The 16,087-nt window shown below is 33.9% G+C and overlaps 1 protein-coding gene across 5 annotated transcripts in view; it reads right to left on the minus strand.

The window, feature by feature from the left end:
- Positions 1–16,087, minus strand: part of LOC105220208 (FERM domain-containing protein 8) — a 172,435-nt gene that overhangs the window by 20,099 nt on the left and 136,249 nt on the right. For all 5 annotated transcript variants that reach the window (XM_054228196.1, XM_054228200.1, XM_054228203.1 and 2 more), the window contains 4 exons: positions 1,394–1,740; positions 1,171–1,332; positions 905–1,093; positions 719–848 (listed from right to left, as the gene is read on the minus strand). In XM_054228196.1, coding sequence (XP_054084171.1) covers positions 719–848; positions 905–1,093; positions 1,171–1,332; positions 1,394–1,740 — 828 coding nt within the window. The remainder of the gene's footprint in view (positions 1–718; positions 849–904; positions 1,094–1,170; positions 1,333–1,393; positions 1,741–16,087) is intronic.

Here is a 16,087-nt window from a genome sequence, read left to right on the forward strand (position 1 = left end):
ATGTGAGCGTTACGACTGCATGACTGCATGTACCGTAACAATTTCTATGCAGTTTGTTGTTGTAGCTTGTCTTGTTCTTCTTCTCACATTTCATCTGTGCAGAAAAAGTGCCGCTTGCTGCGCGCATGAGTAAAATCATACGAGTTGATTTTTGAGAGTTGAGTGTTGTTCTTGTTCAAAACAATGATTGTTGAATCGAATGAGCAAGCGCCCGAAATCATTATATTGAACACGAGCCGAACAAACTCGGAGTGAAACAAAAAATCGCACACACACGAGTGAATTTAAAATCAACAACGAAAATGTGAGCTCAGGCAAGTTTGATCGGCTGATCCGAACAGTGTGATTATTCGGCTGTTGAGAGCGTACGAATGTTTTTCATTCAGCAAATGCCGTTCTCTGATGTATAGTATGTTGGTATTTTGGTGCAACGTCGATCTAATGGCTAAGAATCTTAACAAATCTAAAGTAATATACTTCTTGTGGCGAAGTTCTCATCCTGTCACATAGTTTTGAAAACTTGTTAAAGAATTTTGGAATTAAGTTTATCAAGTAGTAGTCACATATTTCACGATATAGTTTACATATATAACTGAAGTCATTACATTCAGTATACCGAACATCACATGAGTATGATAACTAAATAAAATAAGAATCGCAATCCCAATATTTATATAAAATATTAAGACAATACAAAATCTTTACAGGCAATACTTACGCACTCTAATGGATCTATAATAAATATTCCGCGTTCATTGACTGCTACTAGAACTCGTACATCTTTATGACTAACCAAACTCATTAGGCCACGGACAGGTTGCTCCACTTGGCCGTGGAAAATTGCAGCTCTATAAACAAACGGAAATTTTACTTAAAATTTAGTTATCATGAATTGTATACATACCCATAAAAAGGAAGTGCCCAGCAAAATTCCAAATACTTGCGCATAAGTTTTTTTGTCGTGGCAGTTAAAGGTACACGTTTGAATTGATCTAAAAGCTTAACCTCCGCCGAATTCTTTCGACTGACTGGTAACCAAGTCCAGCTTGTACTCCTTGCAATATGTTGTGGTAGAAATCTTAATTGGTTTTCTCTGAAAGTTTGGTATTTCATTGGTTAAAGATATGATAATATACATAAAGATAAGTAAGGTATGCTGCCTTAATGTACCTTAGATAACCAATTGTATGGGTATGGGAATTGTACGGACCCAACTCGATTCTTGCTTGTATACCGCCTAGCATTAAAGCATGCGATGCTTCCATTACATATCGACCAGTTAAAACATTATATTTGGCTTCTTCGTATAACAACTCTAAAATGCGATGGTCCCTACATAAAAATAAATAGCAATAAATTACTTATTAAAATGAATTTGAAAAAATAATCTTACTTAATTTTCTCTTCGTCACGTTTTGAGAAAAATACATTTCGTTTAAGCATTATCATTGGATCATCAAATTTTTTTTCAATAGGATTTCCGGTGCTGAATTTATCAAGTAGGGATTGCCATACTACTCTTACCGCAAAAGGTCGGTGATGTGATTTCAACTGGATATCTAAAAGTCCACTCGTCATCCATAATCCGAAAATACTTTGCGCTAATAGCTTGTTTGCAATTCCTAACTCTTCACATCCTAAAGCTGCAGCCAACATTACTTGCGTAGGACATTGAGATGTTCCTTCGATTTCCATATGTACAGCAATGCGAGACATCAAATATACGCACGTTGGTATTACCTAAATTTATTGTAATCTTAACATTGTTATTAAATTCGTGAATAGAATATATAATGTAGAGAAAGTATGACTATTCAGCAGTTATTGGTGACTGGCAGAAAGTAATAACATTTTTACTAGTTTCTTTAGGTAAGTTAACACAACTAAAGCTCCAGTTACCGATACTTGACTTGACCTAGAGAGACTTGATAACTGTCACATAAAAGATCCGTTTAATGGGCCTTGCATGTATTTGATTACCGAACGCATGACTTGACTTGAAAGTCTATTGAATTTAGAATTTCAAGTTAAGTTGACATTTCAGAGAGTGGCATCTTTGCTCTCTCCCTTTATTTTGACATTTCAGAGAGTGACAGCTCAGTTATTTCGCTCGCTTTTTTGATAGCACGCTTCATTTCATTTTCATCATTTCATTTTCATAATCTCATTTAATTTTCTATATTTAATTTGCCATTTGATAAATAATCCGAATAAACACAATGAATGATGAAAAATTAATAGAAGAAGTGCGGGCGCGTGAAATTTTATATAACAAGGCCTGCGTAGGCTACCGAGTGCCGAGCCGGAAGAGGGACGCGTGGGTAAGCTTGGTAAATGATTGAAACAACACTTCATAATGCTTAAATTTTTCTGTAAGGTTTTGAAGTTCTCGACCGATTTCTTTAAAATTATTGCGCGCCTGTTTAAAAACTTTAAATAATTCAATATCTGTCGGTCTACACTTTAAGCACGACCAGCGCAGACCCTTTCCATCGAGAATAGAATCTAAGATTCTACCTGTCAATCCAGCACATTTAAGATGGGCAAGCCCGTCACAAAGCCAACAAGAAACAAAACGATCAGAATCGCCTTTAATAGTACAATTCGGAAAATTGCAAGTCATTATGAAAAAAAAAATTTAAATTGAAGGAAAAAACAGAATAGTAAATAATAATAAAAATTAAAATATGATATAATAGTAAATAGAAAAACAATAATAGTTATACTGAATTAGCCGAGATCACAACCAATATAATAGTGAGCAGTTTGAGAAGCACTGAGCCACTTAAAAATAACACGCAAACAGCTGTGAGCAAAAATGAAAGAAAAAAAGACGAATCAAAAGAAAAAGAGCAAATTAAAACAAAAACAATATGCAATCGCACAAACAATTGCAAAGTAGGAAATAAAATTGATAATTGATAACAACAACAAATGATTTAAAAGACTCGGCACCAGAATTTAAGAAAATAGTTAAAATACAATTAAAATTTAAATATAACACAAAAGCAAATTAGCACAAATATTTAGCTTTAGATTACACTTATTAAAAGTAAACTTTCTTTAATTATATTAATAAATTTAAGCACAAATTCAAGAACCGAGAAAAAATTAAACTTCACAGTTTGACGTGTTAGTTTTGAATGTTCTCAGACTAATTTATCGTCGCCTTCGGAGTTGTCGTTTTCAACTCCGATCCGGAAAAGAGTAAAGAAAACAAACAGCGATGACGACGGCTGCTTCAAAGAAGCGTGCGAGCTATACAAAAGCATGTGTGCATGAGAGCAAAGGCTGCGAGGCGGTGAGGTCGTTTGGTGTTATGTTGACCTCTATCATGAACGATAATAACATAAAACAAATGAAAGCAATACAAGTTTTAACAAATTCATTATTTGCTATTAAATCCGAACCCGAATAATTTTTTTTTTAATTTTTAAATCATTTGTTTGATGTTTTATACATATATTGAATTAATATGTAAAAATGTTTAAAAGGCTTGTTACCTAGACGTAAGAAACAACGATGTATCTCATTTTTCAAAAATAGTTTTAAAATGTTTAAAACGCTTGTTACCTAGACGTAAGAAACAACAATGTACCTCATTTTTCAAAAATATTTTTAAGAATGTATTTGAAAAAAAATAAAACAATTTGTTTTTATAACTCTTTAATTTTGTGTCTTTGTCTTTTATTTTTTGTGTGTTATGTAGTTATGTTGGTAGTGATTAGTGATTGGAAGGTTGTTGTCATTGTGTAGTTGCAGAAAACATTCACAAATTTTTTTAAAGAATCATGGCGTTTTGATAGGGAAAAATTATCTTATTTTGTATGTACATTTATTTGATTATACAGCCTATGTCTTATTTACTAATTAGATACCGTCATAATTATGATTTTGTCGGTAAATAAAATATATACATATATAGAATTCATATGCCTGTGTAATCTTCCTAATACAGATAATTACCATCTTTTTCAGTAAATAAAACAATATTTATAGATATATCTATGGTGTATACGTATGACACAGGTATACTTACGTGCGGAATTATAACCAGTATATGAAAGGGGCAAACACACGATATTTGTAAAACGTTATAAAAATTATTATTAGGTTTATTAAATGGAAATTCTCTTTGATGAAATACAATTGGTTTGTTACAAGTTTAATAAAATTAATGAGGGTTACTAAGATTCACCACACACATACAAAGCGCGGAAAAATATGTTACTAAGTCATGTAAACATATGGTTTAATAAAATATCATAAAAAAGTTAACGTAACAAAAAGTATAGTACTTCATACTTGGATTACAATTTTACACATTAAATACGATATAAATAAATATAAATATAAATAAAATAAATATACACTAAATACGATTATCTTGAAATGAAACTGCTCCCTGGTTAATAAAATATTCTGCCAAAAAATCCCTTACACGGAATGCGATACAAGATGCATTGCCTCGAGTTGAACTTATTGAATGTAATGCACCTCCAACACTCTCTAAATCTTCACGCCATTCTCCCTCCCTTACTGCCCACCTCGTTTTAAAATTACAGATAGCGAATTTAAAGACTTCTTTGGAACGCTAGGTCATAGATTTCTAGCAGGTGGAGATTATAATGCAAAACACATGTACTGGGGGTCACGTCTTAATAATCCGAAAGGACGCCAGTTGTACCAAACCATTATGAACCACAATAACCTTGATATAATATCTCCTGGTAAGCCTACATATTGGCCCAGTGATCGTAACAAAATACCAGATTTAATTGATTTCGCTGTAACCAAAAATATAGATAGATCACTTGTGACAGTTGATACATGTACAGACTTATCTTCAGATCATTCACCTGTACTAATAAAGTTGTGTGAAGAACCCATATTCGTTGAGCCAAAGGTGGGTCTAACATCTCACAAAACGAACTGGTTAAAATACAAAAAATATGTGAGTAGCCACATTAATATTGATGTAAAAATAGATACAGAAAGAGATATTGATGAAGGTATAAGAGAATTTAATGATGTAATATCAAATGCAGCTGTCATAGCAACACCAAACATAAGCAATAAACCGATTATCCGCAGAAAACTCACTAATAATGAAATAGAAAAGCTTGTAAATGAAAAAAGGCGAGCTAGACGTGAATGGCAGTTAAATCGCTCCCCTTCTACTCAGCTGCAACTAAAATATGCTGTACGAAAACTAAAAACAGCGCTTAAACATGAGGAAGAATACCACACTCACAATTATATAAAGAAACTGTGTCCAAATTCAAACAAAGGAAATTCTCTTTGGAAAGCCCAAAAGTCAATGAAGCCTCCAGTCGACTCCAACTTGCCTATAAGAGGCTTGGGTGGAAACTGGGCAAGAAGTGACGAGGATAAGGCAAATTGTTTCGCAAATCACCTAGAAAAGGTATTTCAACCTAATTGCCCAAAGAACAGCTTTAAGCTGCCAATCATCTCCAATAGCGCTAACGAGTCGCTTGGGTCTATTCAAACGTCATCTTCTGAAATTATTAAAATCATAAAAGAGCTGAATCCTAAAAAGTCGGCAGGACACGATAAAATTACTCCAAAAATGCTAATTGAGTTACCAAATATTGCTTTAACAGTACTCTCCTTGCTCTTTAACGCTATTCTCAGTTTCGGGTACTATCCAAGTTCATGGAAAAAGTCGCAGATCATCATGATAGAGAAAACAGGTAAAGACTTGACACAGCCGTCTTCATACAGACCAATCAGTCTTCTACCCTGTCTTTCTAAAATATTTGAAAAAGTGTTACTATCAAAGATGTCTCCTTTCCTCCTTGAAAATAATGTAATACCAACGCACCAATTCGGTTTTCGTGCAAAACATGGCACTGTAGAACAAGTAAATAGAATTACTAACGAAATCAGAAGGGCGTTCGAGTATAGAGAGTACTGTTCTGCTATATTTCTAGATGTGGCTCAGGCGTTCGATAAAGTGTGGCATGACGGGCTTTTATATAAGATTAAAAAAAGCTTACCTCTCGAAATGCATAAAACCTTGGAGTCTTATTTAAAAAATAGAAAGTTTACTGTCAAAGTAGGAGACTTCATATCTGAAGAACGACCAATAAAAGCTGGTGTACCTCAGGGCAGTGTTTTAGGGCCAACTCTATACATAATATATACAGCAGACCTTCCAACAGCTAGTAATATTTTGACATCAACTTTTGCGGATGACACAGCTTTAGTGAGCCGAAACAAATGCCCAATTATAGCATCAAAAGTATTAGGAGCGCATTTGATTTTTGTCGAAGAATGGCTAGCAAACTGGCGTATAAATGTAAACGAACAGAAGTGCAAGCATGTTACATTTTCTCTAAGACCAAAAACGTGTCCGGCAGTTAAAATGAACAATATTTTAGTACCCCAAGCGACTGAAGTAATATATCTTGGTATTCACTTGGATAGAAGGCTCACGTGGAGAAAACACATATCGTGCAAAATAACCTGCATGAAGATAAGAGCAGCACATTTAAATTGGCTTTTAAATAAAAATTCAAAACTTAGCCTAGACAACAAAGTGCTATTATACAACGCGGTCATAAAGCCGATTTGGGTGTACGGCATCCAACTGTGGGGTACGACCTGTGCAACCAATATCGATATAATTCAGAGATTCCAATCAAAAATGCTTAGAACAATCACGTGCTCACCATGGTATATGCGTAATGAAAATATCCATAAAGATCTTGGTATTCTCATGGTAAAGAAAGAAGTAGAGAACAGCAGAAATAAATATTTGTCCAAACTCCGCGATCACCCAAACCCATTGGCTAATGCTTTATTACATTCTTGTAATCAATCATGTCTAAAAAGAAGAGATATGCCAGCACACTGAGGAGCAACGTTTCACCAAAACAACTCAATCAATTGGTTGAGCTTGTCTAGTTTTAATTAGAATTAAGATTTTATAACTTATTGTTAGGCTCCAAAGAGCAGATTCAATAAATAAAGAATTATATGAAAAAAAAAAAAAAATTCTCCCTCCAATATTCCATGGTCTGCGGTGTCTGTGTCTACAAATGTATCTGGACAATACCAACGATCATGGTCATTCAACATTACAAAATTGTGAAGAACCAAGCAGGTTAACACAATTGTTTCGCAGTTCTTTGGGCTAAAGTCTATGACCTTTCGTAGAACACGCCATCGAGCGGTTAAAATACCAAAGCTATTTTCGATTACTCTACGAGCTCGCGATAACCGGTAATTGAAAATTGCTTTGTTTCGTGGCAGCTGTGCACCGGGGTAAGGTCGCATTAAGTTTTCCTTCAACGGAAACGCTGCGTCGGCCGCAAAAAAATGTGGAAAATCTGTTGAGGATTCATTCCATAATGGAGCTCTTGGTGGTAGTGGCAATTTGTTTTCCAAGAGCGCTTTACCAAATTTAGATTGCTGAAAGACACCTTGAAATAAAATAAAAATAAGTAAATATCTATATATTGCAAATCTTTTAATGTACCTCCGTCACTTTGTCCTCCATAGCTACCAATGCTGGCAGAGGTAAACGTATACCTAGCGTCGCAGGATGCCATTAAAACTATACTATAAAACTTTTTATAGTTATAAAATAACGAGCCTGAATTTTGTGGACGAACAATAGCTACTTATATGCTTCCCGTCAATTGCTCCGACACAGTTGGGTATATTCCACAGTTTTAAAAAATCTGCAGCAATATCTTTATATTGTGCGGTACTTGGCTCGCTAAGGTATATCGGGGACAGATGTAACCAAAGTATTTCACACGTTTCAAGTACGATATTCCGCACTGTTGTTTTGCCTAACTTATGCATCGAGGCTATGACCTCAAAAGGTGTTCCATAAGCGAGGTACCTAAAAAATATTTGAGAATACAATTAAATGAATATGTTTCAAGGATTGTTTAACTTACATTAATGTTATAACCACTCGCTCCTCGACGCCAACTTGTTGTTTTGGTTTTTTTAAAAACGGACTAATTATATTCAAAAGAATATTGTACACTGTCCGATTCATCCGTGTTAAAAGAAATAGTTTTTGGTCGTCTTCTTTTAATTTTAAAAAGTTCTTCTAGAAGAAACCATTTGGGTTTCTATCCCGATTAGCTGGATGAACGGACCAGCGGCGTTTACGTCTTCTCAAAACTTTTCTTCTTTGAAGGCGAAGAATATTTAAATAAACAAGTTCTTGGAATAAATCACTATCCATTATTAAAATTTATTATTATTATTAATGTATTCGGCAAAACAATTTGTTTTATTATTTATTAAATTTTCACAAACTTCACAAATCAATTAAAATGTCACATTTGTGTGCTCTCTCAACATTCAAAAACAGCTGATTTCTACGTGTGTTTAGTATAACTGCATCTAAGTTTTCCAAGTCAAATTTTTCGAAGCTGAGTCAAGTCAAGTATCGGTAACTGGAGCTTAACCCAAACTCTTGTGTACGAGATTCCATTCCTACTTACACATAGCTCTCAGTCTATTCATTGCCACAATGAAGTAATATTCATTTCAAGATTATTAAAGTTCAATGCCAGAAATACATTTTATTAAAAAACAAAAACCGCTACAACTCTCGGAATCGATCGATATCTACAAAACATAAATTGTAAATTCTGTTAAATATATGTACAATATTTGTTAAACTTAGCCGCCAAAAATTCCGACGCCGCTGTAACTGCCCCCAAAGCTAATATACGAAGAAACTGGTTTACCGATTAACCGTGATGGGCAAAGATCTGTCTATTGTTTTTGTTTCCAATGTTTTCAAATTGTTTGCTTCGATTAACCATGATTACCTCTATTATCCGGGATGGCAGAATTGGTTTTGCCTCATGTATTCAGTAGAAAATTTAATGTATACATATACATATTTATATGTACACCAATGTTCACTTGTTAAATAATAAAAATATTAAACAACAAATATAATCAAAATTGTTATTCGATTACCCGTGAAAATCGATTAGAAGCAAAACGGATAAACCATCACGGATAGTCGACCATTCGACCGATCGACTGTATATAAATGATCAGGCTTACGTCAGTGCAAGCGTTAACTTGAGTAAAAATTGCGATATCTTAATGAAACTAGGTACACATATTCCTTAGCAGCCTGATGGGCGAAATCCAATGGTCCACGTCCACAAACCTTAAATTTCATGGTAGAGATGGTACAGAAGAGCTGCACTGAAATTGATATACAATGTTTGAAATGGGCCCACATATGGGTCGGTTTACAACCACGCCTACTTCCCATATACCAGAACAATGAAGTCGATCTGAATCGTTTCCTTTCCAATATATAAAGTAAGTAACCAGAGAAGATATCGGAACACAAATGCACAAATACTGCAATTAAAGTGTGGCATCGCCCTACTAAAAATCGCCGATATCGGACAATAAGCACATACATCGAAGAGCTTCGAATACATTTTTAACCGAAAATATAGGTAAATCTCTCAGATATTTTGAAGAAATACAGAGGGAATATTTTTCTTCTAATAAATATGCCTCCAAAAATTAGTGAAATCAGGGCATTACTTCCCCTAGCTCCCATATATCTAATATTAAGGTTTTGAAACTTTCAATGGACCATATACATATATGCTGAATATGGAGTCAAATTGTGTAATATATTAATAAAATACATCCGAACTTAGCCCTTAAGCATGTTCTGCAAATAGTTTTCGGGAAATATTTTCGCATTTTCCGTTTTCAAATCGTTTGACATGTTCTGTAAATCGTTCGGTTTTTGTTTTTTTCGAACATCATCAAATCGTTTTGTCGCACTGTTCTGCAAATCTGAATCGTTACAATTTTCCGATTTCATATTCGGCAAGATAACTATAGCGATTTTGAATCCAACTTAAATTTTTGTTGATAACAAGTAAGGAAAGGCTAAGTTCGGGTGCAATCGAACATTTTATACTCTCACAATTTATTGATGTAATTTTATAAAGATAACACAATTCGACTCATATATTCGGCATAAACTCCAATAGAATAACGAAAATCATCATATATAGTATATGAGGGCTGAGGTAATTCCTGAACCGATTATACTCATTTTCACCAACATGATAAAATATATCGAAGACTATACACTCACTTAATTTTGCTAAGATATATCGCATATTGAAGGATTTATAAATCCCAACGTATTTTTGAAAAACCTATAATTAGGAATATGGGATCTAGGAAAATGTATGACCCGATTTTTGGTACAGGGACAAACAATTATAAGAAAAAGATTATCTCTGAATTACATTAAAATATCTGAGAGATTTACCTATATTTTCGTTGAAATTTTACTCTTATTCACTGAGCTCTTCATGATCGATATCAGGGCCTTGAAAAGTTATAGTTGTGGACAATTTTTCCACAAGTTAAGCCACAGATGATATACAGTATTTATGTAGAGTTTAATTCCCCTATCTTCATTGGTTCCTGTAAAATCTTGGTACGTACATCGAGACACTTAAGCGGTATTTATTTAAGTGCCTTTCCCGCTTAAGTTTCTCAAAAGCCTTGCATGTTAAGAAGGGCACTTAAGCGGGGATTACTGTATTATAAAGTGAACGAATCAGATGAATTATAAGGGAAGTGGCGTGCTTGTGAACCGGTTTCGCCAATTTTATATACCGAATTTCATTGAAATTGGTCGAGAAGTTCCTAAGATATGGTTTTTGACCCATAAGTGGGCGACGCCACGCCCATTTTCCATTTTGTAAAAAAATCTGAGTACAGCTTCTTTCTGCCATTTCATCTGTAAAATTTAGTGTTTCTGACGTTTTTCGTTAGTGAGTAAAGTCACTTTTAGTAATTTTCAACATACCCTTTGTATGGGAGGTGGGCCATAACCATATTATCCGATTTCTTTCATTTTTGAACTGTTTTAAGAAGTTGCCAAACTAAACGACTGCAGAAAGTTTGGGTTATATAGCTTTATTCTTTTTTCTTTTTCGGTGAACTCCAAGAAATTTGCGTCTCTGCAAATTCTTAATATAACAATTTTTTTTAAGTGAAAACTTCTTATGGCGCGTTAGGCACTTGTGGGTGAGCATTTTCAGCCGTTTTCGCGACAGATGAGATTTTACACAGATATACATTGATTTGATAAACTTGATTTTTTATGTACAATTTCTCATGACGCGAACGCACCTAAAAATGCTTACCCTAAATAGTGCCCAACGCGCCAAAAGTTCAAGTTTTCACTTCTGCCTGCACTCCCGGAGTGCAACCCCACTCGGTTTTTAAATTATTAATTTATAACCGTTTTAACATTTTTGATAAGTTTTTCATAAGCTTTATAAATTAACTAATAATCGTTTTTAACATTTTTGAATAGTTTTTCTTAAGTTCAACCACATAACTACCGTTACGCTCATATTTATTTAATTGTTATACTCTCGCAACAAAAGTTGCTAAGAGAGTATTATAGTTTTGTTCACATAGCGGTTGTTTGTAAGTCATAAAACTAAACGAGTTAGATATACGGTTATATATATCAAAATGATCAGGATGACGAGACGAGTTGAAATCCGGATGTCTGTCTGTCCGTGCAACGGATAACTTGAGTAAAAATTGAGATGTCTTAACGAAACTTGGAACACGTATTCCTTGGCACCCTGAGGAGGTCGCTTTCGAAAATGGGTAAATTCGGACCACTGACACGCCCACAAAATGGCGAAAACCAAAAACCTATAAAGTGTCATAACTAAGCCATAAATAAAGTTATAAAAGTAAAATGTGAAATAAAGATTCGCTCTAAGGAGCGGCATATTTGGATGGCATTTTTTTAGGGGAAGTGGGCGTGGTCCCGCCTCCAAATCGGTTATTTGTATATATAACGCAAACCAATAAATCTATATAAACCAAACTTTCTGCAGTCGGTTCTCTTACGTACCCCACCATACACCATGAAAATAGTTGAAATCGGATAATAACCACGCTCACCTCCCATACAAAGGCTATGTTGAAAATTACTAAAAGTGGGTTAACTCACTAACGAAAAACGTCAGAAAAACTAAATTTCACAGATACGGGTATAATAGCAGAAAGAAGCTGAGCTCAGATTTCTTACAAAATGATAAATGGGAGTGGCATCGCCCACTTATGGGTCAAAAACCATATCTCAGGAACTACTCTACAGATTTCAATGAATTTCGGTATATAATATTTTCTTGACCCCTGATAACACGGACAAAAATCACTGCGAAATCGGTTCACAACCACGACTACTTTCCTTATAACTCAATTTTGAATTCTGATTCTTTCTTCAGATTCTTTCAATTTATACTGTATATAAAGGGAACCAATGAAGTTAGCGGAATAAAACTTTACACAAATAGTGCATACCATCTCTGGCTTCACTTGTGAAAAAGGCCCCAGATATCGAACATGTTGAACTCAGCGCCTAAGGGTAAATTTTAACAGAAGGAAAAGCTAAGTTCGGGGGCAACCGAACATTTTATACCCTCGCAATTTATTGCTATATTTTTAATAAGAAAACACACTGATACCTGAGAGTTTTACCGAAATTGAAATGGCATTGAAAAGTTATAGTCCGATTTCGACAATTTCCATACGTGTCATCAGGGCGTAAAGAAAATATTGTATACCGAATTTCATTCGAATCGGTCGAGTAGTTCCTGAGATATGGTTTTGACCCATAAGTGGGCGATAGCACGCCCATTTTACATTTCCTTCTACTATTATTTCTGTAAAATTTAGTATTTCTGACGTTTTACGTTAGTGAGTTAACCCACTTTAAGTAATTTTCAACCTAATATGGGAGGTGGGCGTGGTTATTATCCGATTTCAACTATTTTCATAGTGTGTGGTGGGGTACGTAGGAGAACCGATGCAGAAAGCTTGCTTTATATAGCTTTATTGGTTTGCGAGATATATACAAATAACCGATTTGGGGGCAGGGTCACGCCCACTTCCCCAAAAAAGTTACATCCAAATATGCCCCTTCCTAGTGCGATCATTTATTCCAAATTTTATTTCCAAATTTTTATAACTTTATTTATGGCTTAGTAATGACACTTTATAGGTTTTTGGTTTTCGCCAGTTTGTGGGCGTGTCAATGGTCCGATTTTGCCCATGTTTCGTTAAGATATCTCAATTTTTACTCAAGTTATCCGTTGCACGGACAGACGGACGGACGGATAGACAGGATTTCAACTCGTCTCGTCATCCTGATCATTTTGGTATATATAACCCTATATCTAACTCGTTTAGTTTTATGACTTACAAACAACTGTTATGTGAACAAAACTATAATACTCTCTTAGCAACTTTTGTTGCGAGAGTATAAAAATGGTTAAATCTCTCAGATCATTTAATATAATTCAGAGGAAATTGTTTTCTTCTAATAGTGTTCTGTTCCAAAAATTATTAAAATCGGGTCGTAACATCCCCTAGCTCCCATATACCAAATTATAGGTTTTTCAAAAATACGGTGGGCTTTATTCCGCATATATGTATTGTTTAATATGTGAGATATCTTAGCAAAATTAAGTGAGCATATAGTCTTGGATGTAGTGGACCTTGCTGTGAAAATGAATGAAATCGGTTCAGGAATTACCTCAGCCCTCATGTACTATATATGACGATTTTCGTTATTCTTTTAAACTTTATGCCGAATTTATGGGTAAATTTATGTGTTATGTAAATAAAATTTCTTCAATAATAGGCTTTCCTTAATTGTTTTATTTATTTTAAATAGTTCTTAATATATGCTGACAAAAATAATTAACGAAACATATTTGTTTTTTTGGTTAAAAAGCGTGGGTGCTTTGTATTATATTTTTCAAATATTGAGAAACTCACGATATTAACAATTATTTTTAATTTTTTAGTTTGATGTGGTTTAGAAGCGTTTTTTTTTTTTTTGGTTTTTAAACTGTATTTAATTTTTATCGAACTAATTTAATAATATTTATCAAAATTTACTTTTGATTTGCTATTTTTTCATTAGCAAGCACTTCAAAATTTACTTTTGAATTCGCGAGACTAGTTGTTTACCGACTGCGCCAAATATAATATGTTCTTTATACGGTGAATTCCAAATAAGAACTCTTCTTTACTGTTACATGAAAAGCTTACATTCTAGAATCTAGATCATACAAGCGAATGGAGGATGGAATTGGAGAAAAATAAGTGTAGACTTAAGGATTAAGTGTTGTAAAACGTATGGAATATGATAATAAGATGTGGAAACGTAAGTAATATAAAAATAAGATGTGTTGAATATCTTGATACGTAACAATATAAACAACTTTTTCTTTAAAACATTAGCCACTAAAGGGGCTGGTGTAGTATATAGTAGTATTCCGAAATAACGAACACATGAATTGTTAGGTCAGTTCGGTATATTGACTTTTTCGTTAAAATTGTTTGCTAGGTGCAGTGATCCTCATCAACATTGGGGTCTCTTATGCGAGGCTGTTGTTACTTTTTCATTGGGGCAAGTTTTTGTTTAAGAGATGGGTCCCAAGCTTCGCCTTCACATTTTAGCTACCCAGAGGATACTTGGTCTAAGACAAGAAGTCGAGAACTGCTTGAGCCATATGCAAAAGAATCGTTCCTAACCGTTTAAAGTTGAATAAATAAATTGCGACTGTTTAAGCTGTTTATGCAGTTAAGTCCCCTGAATAGCGGATAGCTGCCAATTTCAATTTGTTTAGAGCTTATACTTGCATGTAAAGTTGAGTTGACAATACTAACACATATTTGTCTACTTTGTCTACCAGGAAGCCAAATAATCTGTTCAGTGGAAAGTGCACATTTTCCTCTTACACGCAGTGTACCGACGACAGCAAATCCTTTTTGCAAGAGACATTTTGTTTAAACGCAAATTTTCAGAACCATACTTTTACCCAAGAATGATAGAATACAAGATTACGACATTAGTAACGTAACCAGGACAGTTATTGAAGAAGAATTGTCAAATCGAAAACTTTCACCTTGGTTAATTTCTTATTAGTGCCTTCTTTTCAAACTTTATGAAATAGAAAACCTGCAGAATGTGATCCCCAGTGCCAAGTTTTGTAACTTAGTTACATCAGTTTGTAATTTCTCCAAATAGCACAAAGGAAATGGGACTGGCGTTAATCTAAAGCCAAAAAATATTATTTTGCCAACAAAATATTAACCTATTCACGGCTTACACTACAATGTTTGTTAGAATAGAACAAAAGAGAGAGGATAACTGGGTTTTTTATTTCCAGATGTATGTACATAGTATATATAGTATGTATAAATCTCCTTACATATCTCTCTATGTTATTTGCAAAGCGATAACTTTAGTAAAATCTGCCAGATATATAATATAATTAGTCCACGTGCTCTATGGCACTGCAGATGTTGCTATTATGCTGTTAGTCGAAAAATTTACAATAATTAAGCAGATCGTGTGATTAAATTTTTTTTTAATACACTACATATTTTATAAACTGCTAAACTTGAGAGAAGTGGATATCGGGTAATAATTACGTTTTTTTATGATAAAGAGTTTGGATTACAGTGATCATGCTAAACGAACACTGATCAGAAACTTAACGCAACTGACAACTTGTCATGTATTACATTTAATATTGTAAGTTATGTAAAGACACTGAAGTTAAAGTCTTATATATAATATTTCGTTTAGTAAATGAATTAAAATTATAAAAAAACAACTAAATAAGTACAAAAATTCCAGTTTAATGTACTCACTTTCGCGCTCACCTTCACAGTCACAGTTCCTCTCATGCCAACCAATCGATAGTACACTTCGAATTAAACACACAATTATTAATTATATTACTAACATTTAAAATAGCGAATGAAGTTGGAAAATTAATAGTTGTGTTTTAAAATAATAAAAAAATTAATAATAACAAGAAAGGAAAGGCTAAGTTCGGTTGTGACCGAACATTTTATACTCTCGCAATTTATTTATTCAATATTATATAATAGACAATTTGACCCACATATTCTTCATATTTATGGTATAAAGTCCATGGAAAGTTGGAAACCCTAATATTAGGTTAGAAACACCGGGGTCCTC

The sequence above is a fragment of the Zeugodacus cucurbitae genome, chromosome 2 (genome assembly GCF_028554725.1).
Source record: "Zeugodacus cucurbitae isolate PBARC_wt_2022May chromosome 2, idZeuCucr1.2, whole genome shotgun sequence".
Lineage (NCBI taxonomy): Eukaryota > Metazoa > Arthropoda > Insecta > Diptera > Tephritidae > Zeugodacus > Zeugodacus cucurbitae.